The 22,732-nt window shown below is 39.5% G+C and overlaps 1 protein-coding gene and 1 long non-coding RNA gene across 5 annotated transcripts in view; one reads left to right on the top strand and one right to left on the bottom strand.

Annotated features, from left to right (window-relative positions):
* Window positions 1-4,125, top strand: part of LOC136337587 (uncharacterized) — a 78,652-nt gene extending 74,527 nt beyond the window's left edge. Inside the window, exon 4 of the long non-coding RNA XR_010731855.1 lies at window positions 3,577-4,125. This is a non-coding gene — a long non-coding RNA (uncharacterized lncRNA). The remainder of the gene's footprint in view (window positions 1-3,576) is intronic.
* The window catches only part of TEC (tec protein tyrosine kinase), a 130,890-nt gene continuing 108,269 nt past the window's right edge, over window positions 112-22,732 (bottom strand). For all 4 annotated transcript variants that reach the window (XM_066279005.1, XM_066279004.1, XM_066279006.1 and 1 more), the window contains 8 exons: window positions 22,333-22,466; window positions 18,992-19,066; window positions 18,104-18,275; window positions 17,762-17,978; window positions 6,140-6,204; window positions 3,373-3,491; window positions 3,132-3,289; window positions 112-1,962 (listed from right to left, as the gene is read on the bottom strand). In XM_066279005.1, coding sequence (XP_066135102.1) covers window positions 1,879-1,962; window positions 3,132-3,289; window positions 3,373-3,491; window positions 6,140-6,204; window positions 17,762-17,978; window positions 18,104-18,275; window positions 18,992-19,066; window positions 22,333-22,466 — 1,024 coding nt within the window. In that variant the 3' untranslated portion in view covers window positions 112-1,878. The remainder of the gene's footprint in view (window positions 1,963-3,131; window positions 3,290-3,372; window positions 3,492-6,139; window positions 6,205-17,761; window positions 17,979-18,103; window positions 18,276-18,991; window positions 19,067-22,332; window positions 22,467-22,732) is intronic.

Raw genomic sequence — 22,732 nt, 5'->3', positions numbered from 1 at the left:
CGAATATGACCAACTCCTTGAATGAGCTACAATCAGTTAAAAGGTGTGCATGTTTTTTGTGATGGGGGGTACAGTTAAACAGAAAAATGAGGAGGAGACTGTGACAAAAACTTAAGATAGTTATTTTATTTGTTTCCGTGATAAGGGGTATCAGGAAGGATGGAAGACAGCCTTCAGTGGATGGACTGATCAAAAGGGAGAAGTGGTTCCCCAGGGTCACAGTGAGGTGTGGCTTAGCACTGGTAGTGACACGGTCATAGTGAGGTGTGGCTTAGCGCTGGCAGTGACAGCTGTGTGTTCACACAAGGCTCCCCAGCCCAGGGGACAGCAGGGCAGACCCCAGAGCAGAAAGAACTCCTGAAAAGAAGGCTCTCTGTGTTCTTTGGTTTTCTACCCACACAATAATGTGTGGGGCAATACCCGGCCTTTACTGTTGATGATGGAGACTGTGTTTCTTTCCTTTGGGCAAATGGAGGTTCTCATTCAGCAGCTGATTAAGTCAGAAACCCACTCACACAAACTCATCTGCAAGGTCTACTGTGAGGCTAGAATATACAATCTCTCTGATCCAGGAACCCAAGTCCAAAAAGGCCTCCTGAAAACCATCTGAAATAGCTCAATGTACCCTGCTCTCCATTTTTCCTGGTCTGTCTGCCAGAACTTGAGCTTGCTCTGGGGTCGGACTTACAGCTGGGGCAGCCTCTGCTGCAAAGGCCACCTGATCCTTCTGTTCCAGAGCCCAGCACTGACACTACAGCCTCTGTGTGCTGGGGCAGCTTCTTCCACTGCAGAAACTGATTGATTGCCATTAGTTCAATTTTCTACCCAACTCCACTTAGCTGTAGATATCATGAGCAGGGTCACTTAGCCCAAACGTGGGCCCTGTTGGGGCCTTCAGCGGTGCAGGCACTCCCAAACATGTCCACCGAAGTGAAAAGAGGGCATTAACAATAGAAGGTCCATACTGTTTTCTCTTCGTAAGAAATATTTGATCTCCAAGGGGAAAGGATTGGACAGTTGTAAGGCACCACTCCAAGCGCCAAGATGGTTAGCTTGTATCCTATATTATAGAATTCAGGGTTTCACTTAAAACACAACTTAGGTTTCTTATAAATATATAACTTTATATATTATATATATTTACAATATATACAGCAAACAAATGTTCTGTAATATAATACTAATGGTAGTCTTGAAAACAGATGTTTTCAAAAAAAGAGCTGGGTACTTATCCAATGTGGTTCCTGGTTCCTCCAGAACCCACATTCTGGACAATGCCATGCCCGGCCCAGACTTCCGCAGGAGTGAAGGGGAAGAGACGAGCGCTGGCACGGGGCTCTAATGCCCGGCCCAGACTTCTGCAGGAGTGAAGGGGAAGAGACGAGCGCTGGCACGGGGCTCTAATGCCCGGCCCAGACTTCCGCAGGAGTGAAGGGGAAGAGACAAGCGCTGGCACGGGGCTCTACATGCCCGGCCCAGACTTCCGCAGGAGTGAAGGGGAAGAGACGAGCGCTGGCACGGGGCTCTAATGCCCTTGCCCTTCCCAAGCAGCCTGGTCTTCCATGGGCACCAGCTCCTGTAGCCCCGTGTGCACCACTCAAACGGGCAAGCCCTGAGGCCTGGGCATGATGTGTGGGCACAGAAGTCCTGCGGAAAGTATAAGCATGCTTCTAATCACCACCTCTAAGGCCGCATTTCCATATTCTGGAAGATTCTGTCATGGAGCTAAGATTGGTCTCAAAGCAGATGCTTTAGGTATTTTCACTTTACAAGTAAAACAATCTACACATCCAGGTGCTGAATAAATTAAAAGTTAGTCACAAAGGGCCATTTCTTCCTGGTGCTTTGGAATCTGGACGCCACTGGTCACCACACTACTCATCTTCCAAAAGTTTCTTCACACTCAACTAGTTCATCTATCGTGCGCAGCAAATCTGCAAAGGAGGGTCTTCCTTCTGGTTTCTGCAAATAAAAATAAAAAAGAAGCCATAGGTTACAGATTGCCTCCCAAAAAGGGTTTCTCAAACTCAGATAACGGCGCACTGGAGCAAGGCACTCATTCTTTGACACTGGAACATGCAGGTGCCTCTAAGCTTTCCACCATACTGCTTCTGTGTTCCCATTCAAGAACCTGATAGGGCCCCTTATTGTCTGCAAAACCAAGTCCTGCTCGTTTGCAGTGCCCTCTATAGCCTGACCATCCCCCACCTCCTTGTAACCAATTTCAGTTCCCAGAAAAATGTTCACATGGGCTCTCTGCTCAATCAAACCAATGTTTACCCTCCTGTACACATACCAAGTTCATTACCTCCTCCTTGCCTTTGCTCATGCTGTCCTGTCTCCCCCTAGCACCACTTTCTGGCCGGAAGATCTCTGCCCATCCCAGTCAATGCTCTTGCTGAAAGCAAGTGACTGAGAGTATTGGTTTTGGAGGCAGACAGGACTCTGGGTCTTTGCGGTGAAGTAGCCTTGGGCAAGTATCGATTTCAGGAGTCTGGGTATTCTCATCCACAGAGTGATCACAGAAAAAGTAACTGCGCCTCAAAGGGCTATTTTGAGAACTAAATCTAAAGCATGTAATACAGTGCCTAGCACATAACACATGTGAGCTAATTAGCTTTAATTACTATTATTATAATCTTTCAAAAGTCATTTTGGTGTTCAATCTCTTCTATAAGGTGACATTTCAATATGGTGTTGGGGGGGGGGGGAGGGAAGGGGAAGAAAGCTTCCAAAGAATGTGAATAAAAAGACCTGGAAAAAGTGAGGTTTAGAGAAATAAATCCTGTCTAGTAAAAGAGTAATATACTTCAATCATATAAGACGCCCGCAGAAAAAAGAGCCACTTTCCCACACTTATTCCCTGAGTCCCTAACTCAGGCACCTGTGGCAAGGTCCCCATTTGGTAGCGAGGCAGCCTGAATTCATTATCTTAATTATCAGCATTTCCCACTTCTTCACATTCTTCTTCCCATTATTCAGAACTGGATTGACAGTTGGCTTCCTTCCGAGAGTTAGAAATCATGTACATGCACCACTCACTAAGCTACAAGACTATACATTATAAATCTACCAATCCTAGATCCACAAATGTTTTACAGAATAAAAAAAAGCACAAAAAAATTCTATACCTCCTGCCAACATCTCAGCATCACCTCGTACACATATTTGGATGACAATTTTGGCCGGTAGAGTCGGTGGCCATGAGTAACCATGGTTACCACTTCATAGTTGGTGTTCTTCTCAAAGGGCATTCTGCCTTCAGTGAATACTTCCCACATTAAAACACCTAGAAAAGGGTAAGAATTACCAAATGGTGTATCCACTTCCTCTTCAGAGCAGAGTGGAAGAAAAATGGGCCAGGAGTCTTACCAAATGACCAGACATCTGATTTGCTGCTAAAGCGGCTATAATTAAACACCTCAGGTGGACACCACTTCACAGGAAACTTGGCACCGGAAGAGCTTGTGTACTGATCATCCAGAACATACCTAGAGTAAGACACATCATAGGTTTACACCTCTGAGTTACGATCTGCATTTTCTACATGTTCTTTGATTTTTTTTTCCCCCTTAGAATCAAAAACACAGTTGACTAAATCCAACAAGCATCCGGTTGAAGCAAAATGTTTGCCTTGGTGGCCACACCTGGTAATTTCCATCGCAGCCACATTCAAGCATTTGAAATGGATATATGGTAACATTAGTATCTGTACTTTCATTTATGTGTGTGTGTGTGTTTTTCCTAAGGCAATAGAGGCAGAATATAATAAAATAGTTTGTAACCATTCTTGTAAGCAATCTTGTCACAGAGTTTTACCCCAAGGCCCCACATGTAAAACATCTGAAGCAAAGCTGTACTAAAGGAAGTGGTGAAAAGCGTTTGGAGACACACGTGCTCTTAGCCCCCACAAGTCCACAGAGCGCAATTTAAAACTACAGCAAAAGGAAAAAGCAAATTGCAAAATGCCATATGTAAATGGTGGAGTATATATTTCTAAACCATGACATTGCTCCTATGCGCACAAACACACGCATGCACACTCAAACAGTATTACATTGTTTTCCTATGGGAGCATACTTCTATTCCTCTGGAAGAACACACACAAACTGGTAACACTGGCAATGTCTTGGGAGAATCCTTGATTGGAGTGGTTCCTACGGGAACTGCAGCCCTTTCTGTAATGTGTTCAATAGGTATTTACAAGAGGAATGTGTTTCTGTATTATATGAATATATAAAGTTAATTTCTAAAAGCTCTTTGAGAAAATATTCAAATAGTCACACAGACCTTTTTGGCTGCAAAGATGGTGATGATGCCCTGACTGTCAATCAGTGGAGTCTGAATTTATAATGTGTGTTTTAGAGGGGCTGATACAAACGCACAGAGTTTTAGAAAGCCAAACATAAGAAAATCAAACAAGTAAAATGGAAGGCTGCCTGTCAGATACAGAACATCTTTCTATAAAGCAAAGAGTACCAAGTAATTAACGCCCTGACTGTCAGCAGTTCTGGTCCCATTTCTGACAGTAACACAGCTCTCTCACCTCCCTGGTTCCGGGTTTCCTTAGGGGCTAACCTTGACCTGTATGCTCCGGTCCTTGTTCCCTTCATTACTGCTCTTTGTGCTGGGCATGCGCCAGCCACCCTGGCTCTTTCTGTTCCTCAAGCAGGCCAGGCCCATCCCAGATTCAAACGTTTAAACTTGCTGTTTCTTTTACCAAGAGTATTTGTTATTTTCAGGTTTTCACCGAACTGCCTACTTTCTATCTTTTTGGTTTCGTCCAAATATTCCAGTCTCAAAGAGGCCTTCCGGAGTACCAGATCTAAAGTAGCCACATCACCCCTTCCCCACACCACCACTCAGTACCCACCTCACCCCCAACCCCACAGTATATCTCTCACAGGGGCCAACACACTTTTTCTGCAAAGGGCCAGATAATGAGTGTTTTAGATTTTGCAGGCCAGTTTCTGTCATGACCACTCAGCTCTGCCTTATGGTGTGAAAGCAGTCACCGCCAACACAGAAGCACGTGAGTGAGGCTGTGACCCACTAACACTTTATTTATGGACACTGACCCTTGAATCTCAGACAACTATCATAAGTTGTATTCTTTTAATTAGTTTTCCAACCACTTAATAATGTGAAGATTTTGGTTCGCAGGCCATACAGAAGTCATGCTGGGTCAGATTTGGCCCAGAAGACAGTTCATGGACGCTCGCTGTGCAACATCCTCTCTGTGTTTTCTCATCTTTGTGTGTCTGGGTCCTGTGTTTTACCCTCCTCTAGAATATAAACTGCATGTGGGCAGGGACTCATATGTCTTACTCTCTGCTATGGTTCAGTCTAACACTAGAACATAGTAGGCACCTCATTTCGTATAGTTGGAGGTATGGATGAATGAACAGACAGAAGGAAAGAAGGACAAACTAAAGAAGGACATTCTCAAATCACAAAATTTAAGCAAACAAAAACACTACATATTTGGGTATTCTAAGAGCTCTATCCCCAAATAAATTTCTGTGAAAAAATTCTAGAATCTAATCCACACCAGAAAGAAAAGAAAGTACAGGCTATACCACCACCTGGTGGGGAGAATTATTAACAATAATTAAAGCTACTTATACTTGTCTATTTTAATGAATTTGTTTGTCACAGAACAGTTAGCTAATGAGATTGCATTTCTGTTTCAATAGTGCAGTGCTTATTAGATGTTCCCATGCTTATTCATTCTAGGAGCTAATGTGGATATCACATAATAAAGCATTAAGCAACCATAATCTCTCAATAATTTGTCTACCTGAGAAAAAGCCAAAGCTAACTAACTGTAATGGATACATTCAGCAAAAAAATCTTTCAAAAATATAAATCATTTATTTTATTACCTTATTTCAAAAACAATAAGAAGTAGAGAAATCATTTAGTTTCTCTATAAAAAAAATGGGTACTACTAATATTTTGCTAATGGAACAAAACATGTGGTCCAAAACAGCCCTTCCATAGGCTTCTGAGCAAGAAGGTAACACAGTTAAACTGCAAAGAAAATGTCAAGCTTTCTACATTTTCAAGGGAAACAGCACAACCTCATATTAATGTAACCCAAAATTGATAGGAAATGTTGACTGGTGCTGAGACTTACCTGGCCATTCCGAAATCAGAAACTTTCACAACTCCTGCCTCATTCACTAGACAATTTCTGGCAGCCTGGGAAACAACATTAAAATGGTGTATGTATTAGTTATAAAGTTCTACCCTAAAGTAAAAAAATGTAAGTTCTATTTATATTAAGTTTAGTATGGTCCAGTCAACATCCGCAGAAGGTAGAAATGTCTCTTCAAAAATTGTCTGTAGAGGGGCGGCAGGATGGCGATGGAGTAGGCAGACGTACCAACTTCCACCTCCCAGAACCAAAGTGGATTACAACTTAATTTTAAGAACAGTCGCCTAGAAAAACCAACTTTGGACTAAACTAAGAGGACTCTTTAACCAAGGATCACCGAAGAAGCCACACCGAGACTGGTAGGAAAAGCAGAAATGCGAGAGAGCTGCCCAGCTCCCGGGAGTGAGCAGCAGCCTGGAGGGGCTCGTGTGGCTGGAAGGGAGTTTAGTGGAGAGGGGAGGGTCCTGGGCCCCAGGAACAAAGCCCCACCTGCAGCCTCAGAGGCTAGAAGAGGCTTACGGACAGTATTTAGCTGCGAAACAAGTCAGGATACTGTTTGTGAGAAATAGACAGATTTCTCAGACCAAGGATTCGTCTTAAAAGGACCACGCAGAAAACCTCTTTCACACCACTCACCTGGGTTCCTGGGGGACAGAGAGAGAGGAGAGGACCAGAGTAGCAGGAAGAGAGTGTAATCGAGGAGGCACAAGGAGAAACACTTTGAGGAACAGCCATCCTAACCCCTGGGCTGAGTCACTCCCCAAATCTAAAGTGAATATTTTTTCTGAAACCAGCAATACCAACAAAAGGAAGCAGGTCACCAGCCAAACAGAAGCTCTCCTGCTACAGTCAGAGCAAAGAATCTCTTAGAAGCAAGGAGCCATCAGAGATACAGTATTGAGTGCTAAGGTCTGAGCTGCATCACCACCCTCACACTGCTGAGTGCTTGCTGGAGGGCGGGTGGCAGTGGGATGCAGGAGCACGGTCCCATTGGTTGGGGTGGAAGCCAGGGCCACCCACAACTGAGGCCCAGGCGCAAGTATAGTCCAGCCTATGGGGGTATAAGCCAGGGTTGGCCGCAACTGAGGCCCTGGTATGAGCGCAGTCCCGCCTCACAGGTGTGGAGGCCAGGGGTCAGCCAGGGCTGTGGGAAGAAGTGCACAAAAGCGGTCCAACCCGCAGCTGCAGGCTGGGCATGTGAGAGCAGTCCCACCTGCAGGGGCAAGGCAAAAGCTGGGGAACTGGCTGAGACTTGTGGCTGGGTGGAGGAGTGCCACCCTGCCCGTGGGGCTGAGGCTTGCGGCCCCAGCCCATGAGTGCAGTCCCTCCTGCAGGGGGGGGGGGGGCAAAGGCCAGGGGCCTGGTCAAGGCTTGCACCCTGGATGCAGGAGCATAGTCCAGCCTGCAGGGGCAGGGCAAAGGCTGGGGGTCAGCCAGGGTTTGCAGCCCAAATGCATGAATGCAGTCCCATTCATGGGGCAGGGCAAAGGTTGGGGGCCAGCCAAGATTTGCAGCTCAGGCACACGAGCACAGTCCCACCTTCAGAGGCGGTGCAGAGGCCAGGCTAGCCAAGGCTTGCAGCCCAGGCATGTGAATGCAGCCCCACCCAAGGAGGCAAGGCAGAAGCCACAGCGGCAGTGGGCCAGCTCCAGCAACACCTGTGTCTGAATGCCCAATGTGACAGCAGACAGCATGCAGGGCCTGCAGACAAACCACACCTAGGAAACAGAGGCCACACCCATTGGACTCCTGTGGCCACACCCTTTTTATACACAGACAAAATGGGAAGGCAGAGAAATGCAACCCAAATGAATCAACAGGAGAAATCCCCAGAGAAATATCTGAGTGAGATGGAAATAACCAAATTACCAGATGCAGAGTTTAAAATAATGATGTTAGGATGCTCAAAGATCTTACAGCAACAATGAATGGACATAACAAGCACTTAAATAAAGAGATAGCAAGTATAAAAAAGGACATTGAAATAATAAAAAAGAATCAGTTAGAAATGACAAATACAATATCAGAAATGAAGATCACACTAGAAGGAATTAAAAGCAGGATGGATGAAGCTGAGGATCGAATCAGTGAGTTAGAGGACAAGATAAACAAAAGCACAGAAGCAGAGCAGCAAAAAGAAAAGAGGCTAAAAAGTCTGAGGAAACTCTAAGAGAAACTATGACAACATAAAGAGAAATAACATCCACATCATAGGGGTTCCTGAAGGAGAAGAGAAAGATCAAGAGATAGAGAATCTAAGTGAAGAAATCATAGCTAAAAACTTCCCTAAATTGATGAAGAAAAATGTCACGCAAGTTAAAGAAGTACAGAGAGTTCCATTAAGGATGAACCCAAAGAGGCTAACACCAAAACACATCATAATTAAAATACAAAAAATTAAGAGATAAAGAAAGAATACTAAAAGCTATAAGAGAAAAGCAGTCTATTACGTACAGAGGACCCCCATAAGGATGACATCTGACTTCTCAACAAAAACATTAGAGGGCATAAGGGAATGGCAAGAAATATTCAAAATAATGCAAAACAAGAGCCTACAAATAATACTTCTCTATCCAGCAAGGTTATCATTTAAAATTGAAGGAGAAATAAAAAGCTTCCCAGACAAAAAAAAAAAAAACCTCAAGGAATTCATTACAACTAAACCAATGATACAAGAAATGTTAAGGGGTCTGCTATAAACAGAACAAGGGGGGGAATCTAGTAAAAGAGGAATGTAGATTTAAAGAATAAAATATCAATAAACACCTACATATCAATAATAACCTTAAATGTAAATGGATTAAATGTTCCAATCAAAAGACAGAGTAGCTGCATGGATAGGAAAACAGGACCCATACATATGCTGTCTACAAGAGACACACTTAAAAACAAAAGATACACATAGACTGAAAGTAAAGGGATGGAAAAAAATATTTCATGCAAATGGAAATTAACAAAAAGCTGGGTAGCAATACTTTTATCAGACAAAATAGACTTTAAAACAAAGGCTATAGTAAGGAATAAAGAAGATCACTACATAATGATAAAGGGAGCAATCCAACAGGAAGATATAACCATTATAAATAACTATGCACCTAATATAGGAGCACTAAATATATAAAGCAGATTTTGATGGGCATAAATGGCAATATCAAAAACAATACCATAATAGTAGGGGATTTTAATAACCCACTACCATCACTGGATAGATCCTCAAGAAAGAAAATTAACAAAGAAACAGCAGACTTAAAGGACACACTACTAGATCAACTAGATTTAATAGATATCTTCAGAACCTTTCACCCTAACCCAGCAGAATATACATTCTTTTCAAGTGCTCATGGTACATTCTCTAGGATAGACCACATGCTAGGACACAAAACGCATCTCAACAAATTTAAGAAGATTGAAATCATATCAAGCATCTTCTGTGATCACAATGGCATGAAACTAGAAATCAACTACAATAGAAAAACTGAAAAACACTCAAACACTTGGAAACTAAACAGCATGTTATTAAATAATGAATGGGTTAACAATGAGATCAAGGAAGAAATAAAAAATTTCCTTGAAACAAATAAAAATGAATATAAAACAACTCAATTTATGGAAAACAGCAAAAGCAGTCCTGAAAGAGAAGTTCATAGCACTACAGGCATACCATTAAGAAGCTAGAAAAAGCTCAAATGAACAATTTAACCCTGCATCTAAAAGAACTAGAAAAAGAACAGCAAGGAAAACCCAGAGGAAGTAGAAGGAAGGAAATAATAAAGATCAGAGTGGAAATAAATGACATAGAGACTAAAAAAACAATATAGAGAATCAATGAAATCAAGAGCTGGTTCTTTGAAAAGGTAAACAAGATAGATGAAACTTTAACCAGACTCACCAAGAAAAAAAAGAGAGAGGAGTCAAATAAATAAAATTAGAAATGAGAGAGGAGAAGTAACAACTGACACAGCAGAAATACAAAATGTTGTAAAAAAAAAATACTATGAAGAACCATATGCCATAAAATTAGACAACCTAGGCGAAAAGGACAAATTCCTTGAAACATATAATCTTTCAAAAATCAATAAAGAATCAGAAAACCTAAACAGACTGATTTCATCAAATGAGATTGAAACAGTTATCAAAAAACTCTCAACAAACAAAAGCCCTGGGTCAGATGTCTTCACAGGAGAATTTTACCAAATATTCAGTAAAGAACTAGCTCCTATCCTTCTCAAGCTATTTCAAAAAATTCAAGAGGAGGGAAGACTTTCAAACTCCTTTTATGAGGCAAGCATAACACTGATTCCAAAACCAGGCAAAGACAATACAAAGAAAGAAAACTATAGACCAATATCCCCGATAAACTTAGATGCTAAAATTCTCAACAAATATTTGCAAACCAGATCCAGCAATATATGAAAAAAATCATACATCATGATCAAGTGGGATTTATTCTAGGGAGACAAGGCTGGTACAATATCCGTAAACCAATCAATGTGATTAAACACATAAACAAAAGAAAGGAGAAAAATCACATGATAATATCAATAGATGTAGAAAAAGCATTTGATAAAACCCAGCACCCATTCATGATCAAAACTCTCAGCAAAGTGGGGATACAGGGATCATACCTCAACATGATAAAGGCCATCTATGACAAACCCAAAGCCAACATCATAATCAATGGGCAAAAATTAAAAGAAATCCCCTTAAGATCAAGAACAAGGCAGGGGTTTCCCCTTTCACCACTCTTATTCAACATAGTTCTGGAAGTCCTAGCCAGAGCGATCAGACGAGAAGAAGAGATAAAAGGCATCTGAATTGGAAAAGAAGAAGTAAAACTATCATTATTTGCTGATGATACAATACTGCACATAGAAAACCCTAAAGTCTCAGTCAAAAAACTACTGGACCTGATAAATGAATTCAGCAAGGTAGCAAGATATAAAATTAATATTCAGTAATCAGTGGCATTTTTATACACCAACAATTAATTGTCTGAATGAGAAATTAAGAAAACAATCCCCTTCACTATTGCAACAAAAAAAAATAAAGTACCCAGAAGTAAATTTAACCAAAGAGTTAACTTGTACTCAGAAAATTATAAAACATTGTTAAAGGAAATCAAGGAAGATACAATCAAGTGGAAGCATATACTGTGTTTATTGATAGAAAGAATAAACATCATTAAAATGTCTATATTACCCAAAGCAATCTATAAATCAATGTAGTTCTTATTAAAATACCAATGACATACTTCAAAGATATAGAACACGTATTCCAAAAATTTATATGGAATCAAAAAAGAACAGAAATAGCCTCAGCAATTCTAAAAAAGAACAGTAAAGTGGGGAGTATCACACTTCCTGATTTCAAGTGATACGACAAGGCCATTGTACTCAAAACAGCTTGGTACTGGCATAAGAACAGGCATATAGATCAATGAAACAGAACAGAGAACCCAGAAATAAACCCACACGTATATGGACAATTGATATTTGACAAAGGAGGTTAAGAGCATACAATGGAGTAAAGACAGTCTCTTTAACAAATGGTGTTGGGAAAACTGGACAGGTACTTGCAAAAAAATGAAACTGGATAACCAACTTACACCATTCACAAAAATAAACTCAAAATGGATAAAAGACTTAAATGTAAGTCGTGAAACCATAAACATCTGGGAAAAAAACACAGGCAGTAAACTCTCCGATATCTCTCATAGCAATATTTTTGCTGATTTATCTCCACGGGCAAGTGAAATAAAGGACGGGATGAACAAATGGGACTATATAAACTAAAAAGCTTTTGTACAGCTAAAGACAATATGGCCTGACCGGGCGGTGGCGCAGTGGATAGAGCGTTGAACTGAGATGCGGAGGACCCAGGTTTGAGACCCTGAGGTTGCCAGCTTGAGCGCAGGCTCATCTGGCTTGAGCAAAAAGCTCACCAGCTTGGACCCAAGGTCGCTGGCTCGAGCAAGGGGTTACTCGGTCTGCTGAAGGCCCACGGTCAAGGCATATATGAGAAAGCAATCAATGAACAACTAAGGTGTCGCCATGAAAAACTGATGATTGATGCTTCTCATCTCTCTCCGTTCCTGTCTATCCCTGTCTATCCCTCTCTCTGACTCTCTCTCTGTCCCTGGAAAAATAAAAAAAATAAATAAAATAAATAAAAAAATAAAGACAATATGAACAGAATAAAAAGACAACCCACACAATGGGAGAATATATTCACCAATACATCTGATAAAGGGTTAATAACCAAAATTTATAAAGAACTTGTAAAACTCAACACCAGGAAGGTAAAGAATCCAATCAAAAAATGGGCAAAAGAAATGAATAGACACGTCTCCAGGAAGGACAAACAGATGACCAATAGGCAGATGAAAAAATGTTCAACATCACTAATCATTAGAGAAATACAAATTAAAACCACAATGAGATACCACCTCACACCTGTCAGAATGGCGCTCATCAACAAAACAACACAGAATAAGTGCTGGCGAGGATGTGGAGAAAAGGGAACCCTCCTGCACTGCTGGTGGGAATGCAGACTGGTGCAGCCACTGTGGAAAACAGTATGGAGATTCTTCAAAAAATTAAAAATGGAACTGCCTTTTGACTCAGCTATCCCACTTTTAGGAATATATCCTATGAATACCAAATCACTGATTCAAAAGAAGAAATGCACCCCCATGTTTATTGCAGCATTGTTTACAATAGCCAAGATCTGGAAACAGCCCAAGTATCCATCAGTGGATGACTGGATTAAAAAGCAATGGTATATATACACAATGAAATACTACATGGCCATGAGGAAGACGGAAATCTTATCTTTCAAGACAACTTGGATGGACCTGGGAACTATCATGCTAGTGAAATAAGCCAGGCAGAGAAAGACAAATATCATATGACCCCATTCATTTGAGGAATCCAATGAACAATGTGAACTGAGCAATGGAGGTGGGATCAAAGGGACCAGAGGGAAAGCAGTCAGAGGGAAAGTAGAAGAGAAGATTGGATCAGAGTAGGGAAAGAGATTAATGAAATTATATATACATAACACAGCATTATAGAGAACAGGACAGCAAATCCTGGAGGGAAGGGGGGAAGGCATTGGGGGAAAGGAGGCATGGGGGGGCCGAGGGGAATAGGGGGTGGGGGGAGAAAAAGAATTGTTTGTAGACTGATGCCAATGTTGAACCCTGAACAACACAGGTTTGAACTGCATGGGTCCATTTACACATTCATTTTCTTTAATAAATTCATACAGTACTGTAAATTTATTTTATCATTCTTATGATTTTCTTAATAACATTTTCTTTTTACTAGTTTACTGTAAGAATATAGTATATAATATCTCTAACATAAAATATGTCTTAACTGACTCTGTATGTTATCGGTAAGGCCAATAGTAGACTATTAATAGTTAAGATTTTAGGGAGTCAAAAGTTATGCACAGATTTTTCAACTGTGTAGGGGTTGGATCCCTAACCCCAATGTTGTTCAAGGATCAATCATATACACAAGAGTAAACTAGGCTCTTCTGCCTCTTCTGCCTCACTACAGAATGGGAAAAGATATTTGCAAACCAAATATCTGATAAAGGGTTAAATAATAAAATATGTAAGAAACTCATACAACTCAATAGCAAAAAAAAAAAGAATTTAAACTTGAAATTTGTTAAGAGAATAAGTGTAAACATTCTTAAAATACACACCAAGAAGTAACTATATAGGAAAGTGAGTAGACCTTCAAATATGTAAAAACTAAATAACATACTTCTCAACAACCAGTGGGTCAAAAAAACCCAAAAAACTATGAAGAAGGAAATAAAACAATTATCTCAAAACAAATGAAGATAAAAATAAACATATCAAATTATGTGTAATGAAACAAAAATAGTCCTAAGAGGAAAGATTTGTGAAATAAGCACATACATTAAAAAATTAGAAAGGTCTAAAATAAACAACCTAAGTCTACACTTCAAGGAACTAGAAAAAGTGGAACAAATTATACCCAGTTAGCAGAAGGAAGAAAATAACAAAAATCAGAGCATAAATACATGAAATAGAGACCAGAAAAACAATAGAAGAGATCAACAAAATTTAAAAGCTGCTTGTTTGAAAAGATAAAAAAATTGACAAACCTTTAGCTAAGAAAAAAAGAAGATAAATAAATAAAATTAGACATGAAAGAGGAAACAATTCAACTGATAACACAGAAATTATAAAAGACTACTATGAACAATTAAATGCCAACAAATTATATAAACTAGAAGAAATGGATACATTTCTAGAAAGACACAACCTACCAAGAACGAATCAGGAAGAAATCTGAACAGGTCAATAACAAGTCACAAGATCAAGTAAGTGACTTGAGGTGGCACAGTGGATGGAACATTGACCTGGAATGAAGAGGTCAGCAGTTTGAAACCCCAGGCTTGCTCAGTCAAGGCACATCCAGGAAGCAACTACTACGAGTTGATGCTTTCCACTCCTCCTGCCTTTCTCTCTCTCTATTCTCTATCTAAATCAATAAAGAAAATATTTAAACAAACAAACAACAACAAAAAAAAACTTCAAATAGAAACTCCGGGTCCAGATGGCTTCACTGTTGAATTCTACCAAACATTGAAAGAATTAATACCAATCCCCCTCAAACTCTTCCAAACTACTGAGGACGAGGGAACACTTCCAAATTCATTCTTAAGCAGCATGACCTTGATACGAAAACCAGGTGAGGATATCACAAGAAAACCATAAACCAACATTCCTGATGAATACAGATGCAAAAATTCTCAACAAAATATTAGTAGACCAAATCCAAGAACACGTGAAGAGGATTATATACCATGACCAAGTGGGACTTATCCCTGGGATGCAAGGATGGTTTAGTATATGCAAATTAACAAGTCTAATTCATCACATCAATAAAAGATAAAAATCACTTAATCATCTCAATAGGCATAGAAAAAGTATTTCACAAAATACAACATCCTTTCATGATAAAAACCCTTAACAGATTGATTATAAAAGGAACACACTCTAACATAATAAAGGCCATATATGATAAACCTGCTGCTAACATTACAATTAATAAAGAAGAATTAAAAGGTTTCCTCTGAGATCAGGTACAAGACAAGGCTGCCCACCCTCACCACTCCTATTCAATATAGTATCAGAAGTCCTAGCTAGAGCAATTAGGCAAGACAAAGAAATAAAAGGCACCAAAATTAGGAAAGAAGAAGTAAAACTGTCAATATTTACTGACAATATGCTCTTACATATAAAAAATCTGAGAGTCATTCAAAAACCTGTTGGGATTAATCAGTAGTGTCAGGTTACAAATACAATTCATAGAAATCAGTGGCATTCCTTTACACTAATGATGAAGCATTAGAAAAGGAAATGAAAACTATCCATTCATAATAGCATCCAAACAATGAAATACTTAAGTACAAATTTAACCAAGGAAGTGGAAGATCTCTGTACAACAAAAATTACAAAAATTTTGCTGAAAGAAATCAAATAAGACACAAACAAGTGGAAAGACATCCCATATACATGGATAGGGAAAAAATATATTGTTGAAATAGCCATACCACTCAAAGCCATCTATAAAGTCAACACAATCCTTATCAAAATACCAAAGGCATTCCTCACAGAGCTTCTGCATGGCAAAAGAAATAGTCACCAAAATAAAATGGCAGCCTGCATAATGAGGAAAAAAAAATGCAAATCATATATTGGATAAGGGGTTAATATCCAAAATATATAAAGAACTAACACAACTTAACAAAAACAACAAACCAGTTTAAAAATGGGCAGAAAAACTAAATAGATATTTTTCCAAAGACATCAAAATGGCCAACAGGAACATCAAATATGCTTAACATCAGGGAAATGCAGATCTAAACTACAGTGAGATATCTCTTCCCACTATTAGAATGGCGATCGTCAAAAAGACAAGAGGCAACAGGTACCAGCAAGGATGTAGTGAAATGGGAACCCTTCCGCATGAAAATTAATGGAAATTTAATTAGTCCAACCAACCACTATGGAAAACAATATGGAGGTTCCTCAAGAAAATTAAAAGTAGATTTACCATATGATCTAGCAATTCCACTTCTGGATATATACCCAGAGGAAATGAAAACAGGATTTTGATGAGATACATGAACACCCATGTTTACCACAGCATTATTTACAATAGCCAAGATATAGAAACAACCCAATTGCTCATCAATGGATGAGTTGATAAAAAGGATGTGGTATATATACACAACGAATATTATTCAGATTATTCAGCCATGAGAAAGAATGATAACCTGCTATTTGTGACAATACGAATGGACCTTTAGAATATAAGTCAGAGAAGGACAAGTACTGTGTGATATCGCTTATAAGTGGAATCTTTAAAAAAAATCAAAACTGTAAAAACAAAACAGAGAATAAAATTGTGGTTACAGGAGATCAGAGACTGATGTTCTACTAACGTGCTGAAAATGGACACATTTGGTAAGAATAAGCAGAGAAGAAAAAGGGAGAGAAAAGAACAGGGCAGAAGAGTAAGGGAAAATTAAGAAGTGTTTCTATCACAATAATTTAGAACCAGTAATAGAAGATTCACATTTTCTAGTATTTCAAAAATTAACATTGGGTTCCCTTCTCTTCCTAGTGATTTGAGAGAGAAAATAAACTAAATATTTCTGTTATATAGATAGTTTCTACTCATCGTGTGGAAGGTGAAAAAGAGCTTAGAATTTAGTTTAAAAATGACTCAAGCTTAACTTCCTCATTTATCACCATGCACAAGTCATTTCAAGTCTCTAAAGCTAATTTTCTTACCGATAAAATAATGGTCAGAAACATTGTCATGACTCGCTATTTCATGAGATTCTTGTGGAGATGAAAGCATCTGTATGCATGGTAACTTGTTGGGAAATATTTCCTGTGTAATTATGTATTACTTATACAGTTGCCTATGTAATTATGTATTGTATGTATTATATTTTGAAAAGATCTTTCTGTTAAAATTGTAGCCCAAGCTAATCTACCAAGTTTAAAAATAATAGTGAAGGCCCTGGCCGGTTGGCTCAGCGGTAGAGCGTCGGCCTGGCGTGCGGGCGACCTGGGTTCGATTCCCGACCAGGGCACATAGGAGAAGCGCCCATTTGTTTCTCCACCCCCCCCCCTCCTTCCTCTCTGTCTCTCTCTTCCCCTCCCGCAGCCAAGGCTCCATTGGAGCAAAGATGGCCCGGGCGCTGGGGATGGCTCCTTGGCCACTGCCTCAGGCGCTAGAGTGGCTCTGGTCTCGGCAGAGCGACACCCCGGAGGGGCAGAGCATCGCCCCCTGGTGGGCAGAGCTTCGCCCCTGGTGGGCGTGCCAGGTGGATCCCGGTCGGGTGCATGCGGGAGTCTGTCTGACTGTCTCTCCCCGTTTCCAGCTTCAGAAAAATACAAAATAATAATAATAATAATAATGATAGTGAAATATTATTGAGAACAAACATTGGGTGTTATCACATCATTGCTCATTTGCTGACCCAGTGTTACAAAGGAATTTGGCCAGTGATTGGGAATCCAGGCGGTTCATAATTTACCAGATCTCTGTGGATGAAGCTGTTTTTCTCCAAGTACTCCATCCCTTCACATATATCTTGACACATGCTCAGCAGTACATCTCTGCTAAAATGGCCTTGTCTCTGTCGGAGGAAATTCAGAAGGCAGCCCCTCTCCATGAACTCGGTGACAATGTATATTGGTTTCTGTTGGGTGCATACACCATAGAGCTGTACTAACTTCGGATGTGTCAGTTTCCTGGGAGGGAAGTCATGCACACACACACAGTTACTATAAGAAAAAAAAACCCCATCCGGGCTAATGCTGGTGAGGGGCCACTTTTTAACACTAAAAGGGGAACCTGAAAGAACATAATAACTTACATCATCACTTTAGCTTCTTCTATAAAATCTTCCTCACACATGGCGCCTTCACGAATAGCCTTGATGGCTACTTTGTACTGAGCTCGCCACTTGCCAAGCCGCACCACTCCAAACAGCCCACTCCCCAGTTCCCTCATAAAGGTTAGCTCTGAAGGGTTGATCTCCCATTTTTCTGTGAGACACAGGGAAAGTGAGAAAATTTAATATGGAGAACACAGCACAAATCAATGGGAAACAAAGAATTATAACCAATGTCAATCTCATGGTTATAGGATAACACAATGACTAGTAAAACACGGCAAACTTGCAACCTGCATCTAAATCTGCAAATAGTGGCTTTCCGCCCTCCGGGAAGGATGTGTCCCTTTCTAAGCTGTCACAACACAAGCAAAGTGAACCAAAGGAGGCTAATAATAACAGAGCTTGAAAGTTAAAGGTGCTTGTAAAAAATTCCTCCAATACTACTCCTTCCCCTCAAAATTTGTTGTTGTTGTTTTGTTCCGTTTCCAATTCCAGCAAGTTAGAAATAATTTAATATGCTGTTTAAAAAGGTTTTGCCAGAAGCAACAAAGACAATCAGGTTGAACGCCTTCTGTAGAACTGCCACCCTTACTTTTCTGTGAGTACCCAGCAAAGACAGTGAGAACCAGGATACGCTTTCATTCATGTTAACTCTAACATGGACAATGCCTATTTCTCCCTGACAGAGTTTTCTGTTGAATTATGAATATAAGAAAAATAGAAAACCCAGGTTAACTACAGCTATAAGTATAGTCATCTAAAAACCATACTACAAAACTTATAAAAACAGTCCCACATCTACTTTGACCCTGTGATAATGGATTCTTTTTGAGGAAAACTCGCCAACACAACTACAGAGTGAGTTACCGTAGCTGAAACCCGCAGTGGTTGGTGCCTTCTTCTCCTTTGCACTAACTGGGTACCGTAGCCTTGTGACAAGTCCTGGAAATCAAAGGAAGCAGTGCAGTCAAATGCATTATTTTTTCTTTTCTTTCTTTTTATTTATTTATGTGTGTGTGTGTGTGTGTGTGTGTGATAGAGACAGAGACAGATAGGAAGGGAGAGAGATGAGAAGCATCAACTCATAGTTGTGGCACTTTAGTTGGTCACTGATTTCCTCTCATATGTGCCTTGACCTGGTGTGGGGCAGTGTTCCAGCCGAGCTGGTTACTCCATGCTTAAGCAAGCAACCTTGGGCTCAAGCTGGTGACCTCTGGGCTCAGGCCAGCGACCTTTGGCCTCACACCAGTGACTGTGGGATCAGGTCATGTTCTATGATCCTATGCTCAAGCCAATGATCCCGTGCTCAAGTCAAGGACCTCAGGGTTCAAACTTGGGTCCTAAGCATCCCAGGTTCACAATCTATCCACTGCAACACACCTGGTCAGGCTCAAATTTATTCTTAATCATTCTACATGATAAAGGGACAGAGTAGAAACTCACTTATAAAATCCATTGATTTATTCACCTAGTGTTCAACCTCTGTGTGTACACACAGCTCTGTGCTATATGCTAGCAAAAATAAAAAGAGAAGGCAAGGAGGAAGAAGATGATCCTACTGTCTGAACTGATAATTTCATATTTTTATGCAGCATGAAAAGTGTAATATATATACATACATTTTTACTCATTCAGTAAACATTTTCTAAAGAAATACTACAGTGTTTATCAAGCACCATGCTAGCATATACTCTTCTCAAACATTTTAAAGGATGTTAAAGGTTTCTGACATTTAATATCAATTATTATTTAATACTTTTTTCCAATATGTGATCTTAACTATGAAAGGGAACCATAGTAATCTAGTAAAAATTGGATTTATCTGACAAAACAATATTAAGAATCTTAGCATAAAAATCAGGCAATAAAATACCAACAACTGGGAATATCAACTACGGGAAATCAGTGAAGAACATTAAATTCTTTCATCTAAATTGCTAAGACACCAAATAAAAAGAAATGTCAGGAATCTCTCCTATAAACACCCATAACACACTGTATTTCCTCTATTACAGTGTATCTCATATTAGCTAAATATTGTTATATCCTCTGTCTCCCGCCCCAGATGGTAAGATCTGGGAGAGACAGAATCAATGATTGTCTAGTCTACTACAGCCTACCCAGAACCTAGCACAGTTTATGGCATGCTTTGGGCACTTATATAATGTTATTAAATTGATGGAGATAATGGTGAAAAGAAGAGTGGAATGTAAACGCCGAAAAAGAAAGTAAGAGCTAAGAAAAAGTTCTTTGGGAGATAAATTGATAGGAAATTAGTTCCTCAAAATGTTAAATATGGAGTTACTATATGACTCAGCAAACTCATTTCCAGTTAAGTACCAAAGAGAAATGAAAAATATTTCCACGCCAAAACTTGTACACAAATATTTATAGCAGCATTATTCATAATAACCAAAATATGGAAACAACCCAAATGTCCGTCAACTGATGAATAACAAGATGATGAATGATAACGAAGTCCACACAATGTTTTATCATTCATCAATAAAAAGGAATAGAGTACTTAAACAGGTTACAATACAGACTAACATCAAAAACATTATGGTAAGTCAAAAAATGTTAGTCACAACAGAACACACGTTATATGATTCCATTCATTTATTTATTTATTTTTCCCAATGCAATTGCATTTCTTTTTCAAAAAAAATTATTGACATTTAGACAGAGAGGAAGTGAGAGAGAGAGAGAAACATCAATTTGTTGTTCCACTTATTTATGCATTCACTGGATTCACTGGTTGATTCTTGTATGTGCCCTGACAGGGAATCAAACCCGCAATTTTGGCCTGTTAGGGTATGATCTCGTTTACATGAAATGTCTAGAAAAGGCAACTCTGTAGGAGCACAAAGGAGGTGAGTGGTTGTCCAGGGCTGGACAGTTGTAGGGGTACAAATTTCTTTTGGGGATGATGAAAATGTTCTTAGATTATAATGAGAGCTGGCACAATTCTCTGTAAATACATTAATGACCACTGAATTGTATACTTTAAATTGATAAACTTTCTGAGATGTAAATTACATTTCAATAACTATTACAATCATTATCTGGGAAAAGGGAGCAGAGTCACAAATAGCAAGAGATTTTGCAAAAGGTGCCTTTGATAAAATTTCAAAAGTTAAGTTTCCATAAATCGGGTTTAGACACTTGGCTATCCCCTGCTCAGTTACATTACTGAGGTCAAAGGCTAGCAATCTTTCCTATCTTATCCTGTGGAGCCTCACTGGGCATAAATATGGTTTCTGTCTATGGTTTTGGTGCTTGCTTTGTTCCCAAACGGGTGGTAAATGTAGCAGAGATTAGGGAAGATGGGAACTTGTCTGGGACATGATTACTCTTGTCTTTGGAAGCACGGGCCTAAACACTAGACTAGTCTGGCAACTTCTGTGACAACTCTGACATGGACATATCTTGGATTTTAGTTTATAGTACTGTTAAAGAAAGCAATATTCAAGGACACTTTTAAAGGTGGTAAAGCAGGCTTCATTCAGGACCACTGTGATTGGTATAAGGACCATTGCAGTAGAATTTTAGAGTGGGTTAGAGAGATTGGACTCAACCCCAAATACAATGTGGGCAAGTGAGAATTTATAGCCAAGGAAAAGGGCAAAGGTCAGTGGAAAATCACTAAGAGAAACATCAGAGGTAAGGGAAGTGGGCAGTTCTGGCTAAAACAATCTAACAGGATTCTTGCTGAAGACAAGACAGGGTGACCAGACAGCACTTGGGGAATAATGGACAGTGAGGAACCTGATCAGATATTGAGGGTAATCAGACATCAGATATTGAGGGTAGGGGTTTCTGGTTAAACTGACTTAGCAGGGCTCCTGCTAAAACTGCATTTTACGATATGTGCACAAATGGTCTAGGAGAGAGTTCAGAAGCCTGACTAAAGTCTGATCAAGCAAAGACTTGGTCAATACAGAGGATATAAACCCCAGAAACAATATATATTATATACAATAAGAATAACTCATGTCTTAGGGTTCAGACAGAGCTTTGTTATGACACTTGATATTATTTCTCATTTTTCTTTGTATATAGCACCTCCTTAATATTTAATAATTATAAATCAATCACATTCTACAACTAACTACAAAATAAATCTGCTTAAGAAAGAATTCATCACAATGTCTGGTTATTTTGATCACTACCTTATATTTGAAATAGGTTTTTAACAACTCACTTACCAGCTGCATTGTGCTTATGATATTCAATAATCTCAGGAATTGAACCAAATGCATGTTTTTCTGCCAGATAATACTTCTTGGGGGAGGTTGTTGTTTCCTTTATATGATAATGCCTGAAACCTGATGAGCCTTCCCTAGAACAAAAATCAAAATGTGTTAGAACTAAATTAGAATAATATAACTTCACTCTAAAAATGTTTTCTTCCAGGTCACCACAGGGTCTTTGCATATGACCACTTCTATTTGCTGCATAAATTTTATTTTCTCCCATCTTCATCTTTAAAAGGTGGAAGTTTTTAAGTGGTCACTGATAACATTCTTGGTACCTTGCCTGAGATTGTGAAATAGAACATTTAGCAAGTCCATTTACCAAGGTTAAAAGCCTTATAATAGCTATTAG

The sequence above is a fragment of the Saccopteryx bilineata genome, chromosome 5 (assembly GCF_036850765.1).
Source record: "Saccopteryx bilineata isolate mSacBil1 chromosome 5, mSacBil1_pri_phased_curated, whole genome shotgun sequence".
Lineage (NCBI taxonomy): Eukaryota > Metazoa > Chordata > Mammalia > Chiroptera > Emballonuridae > Saccopteryx > Saccopteryx bilineata.
The sequence above is the reverse complement of the archived record's forward strand: the minus strand, read 5'-3'. Positions and strand labels throughout refer to the sequence as shown.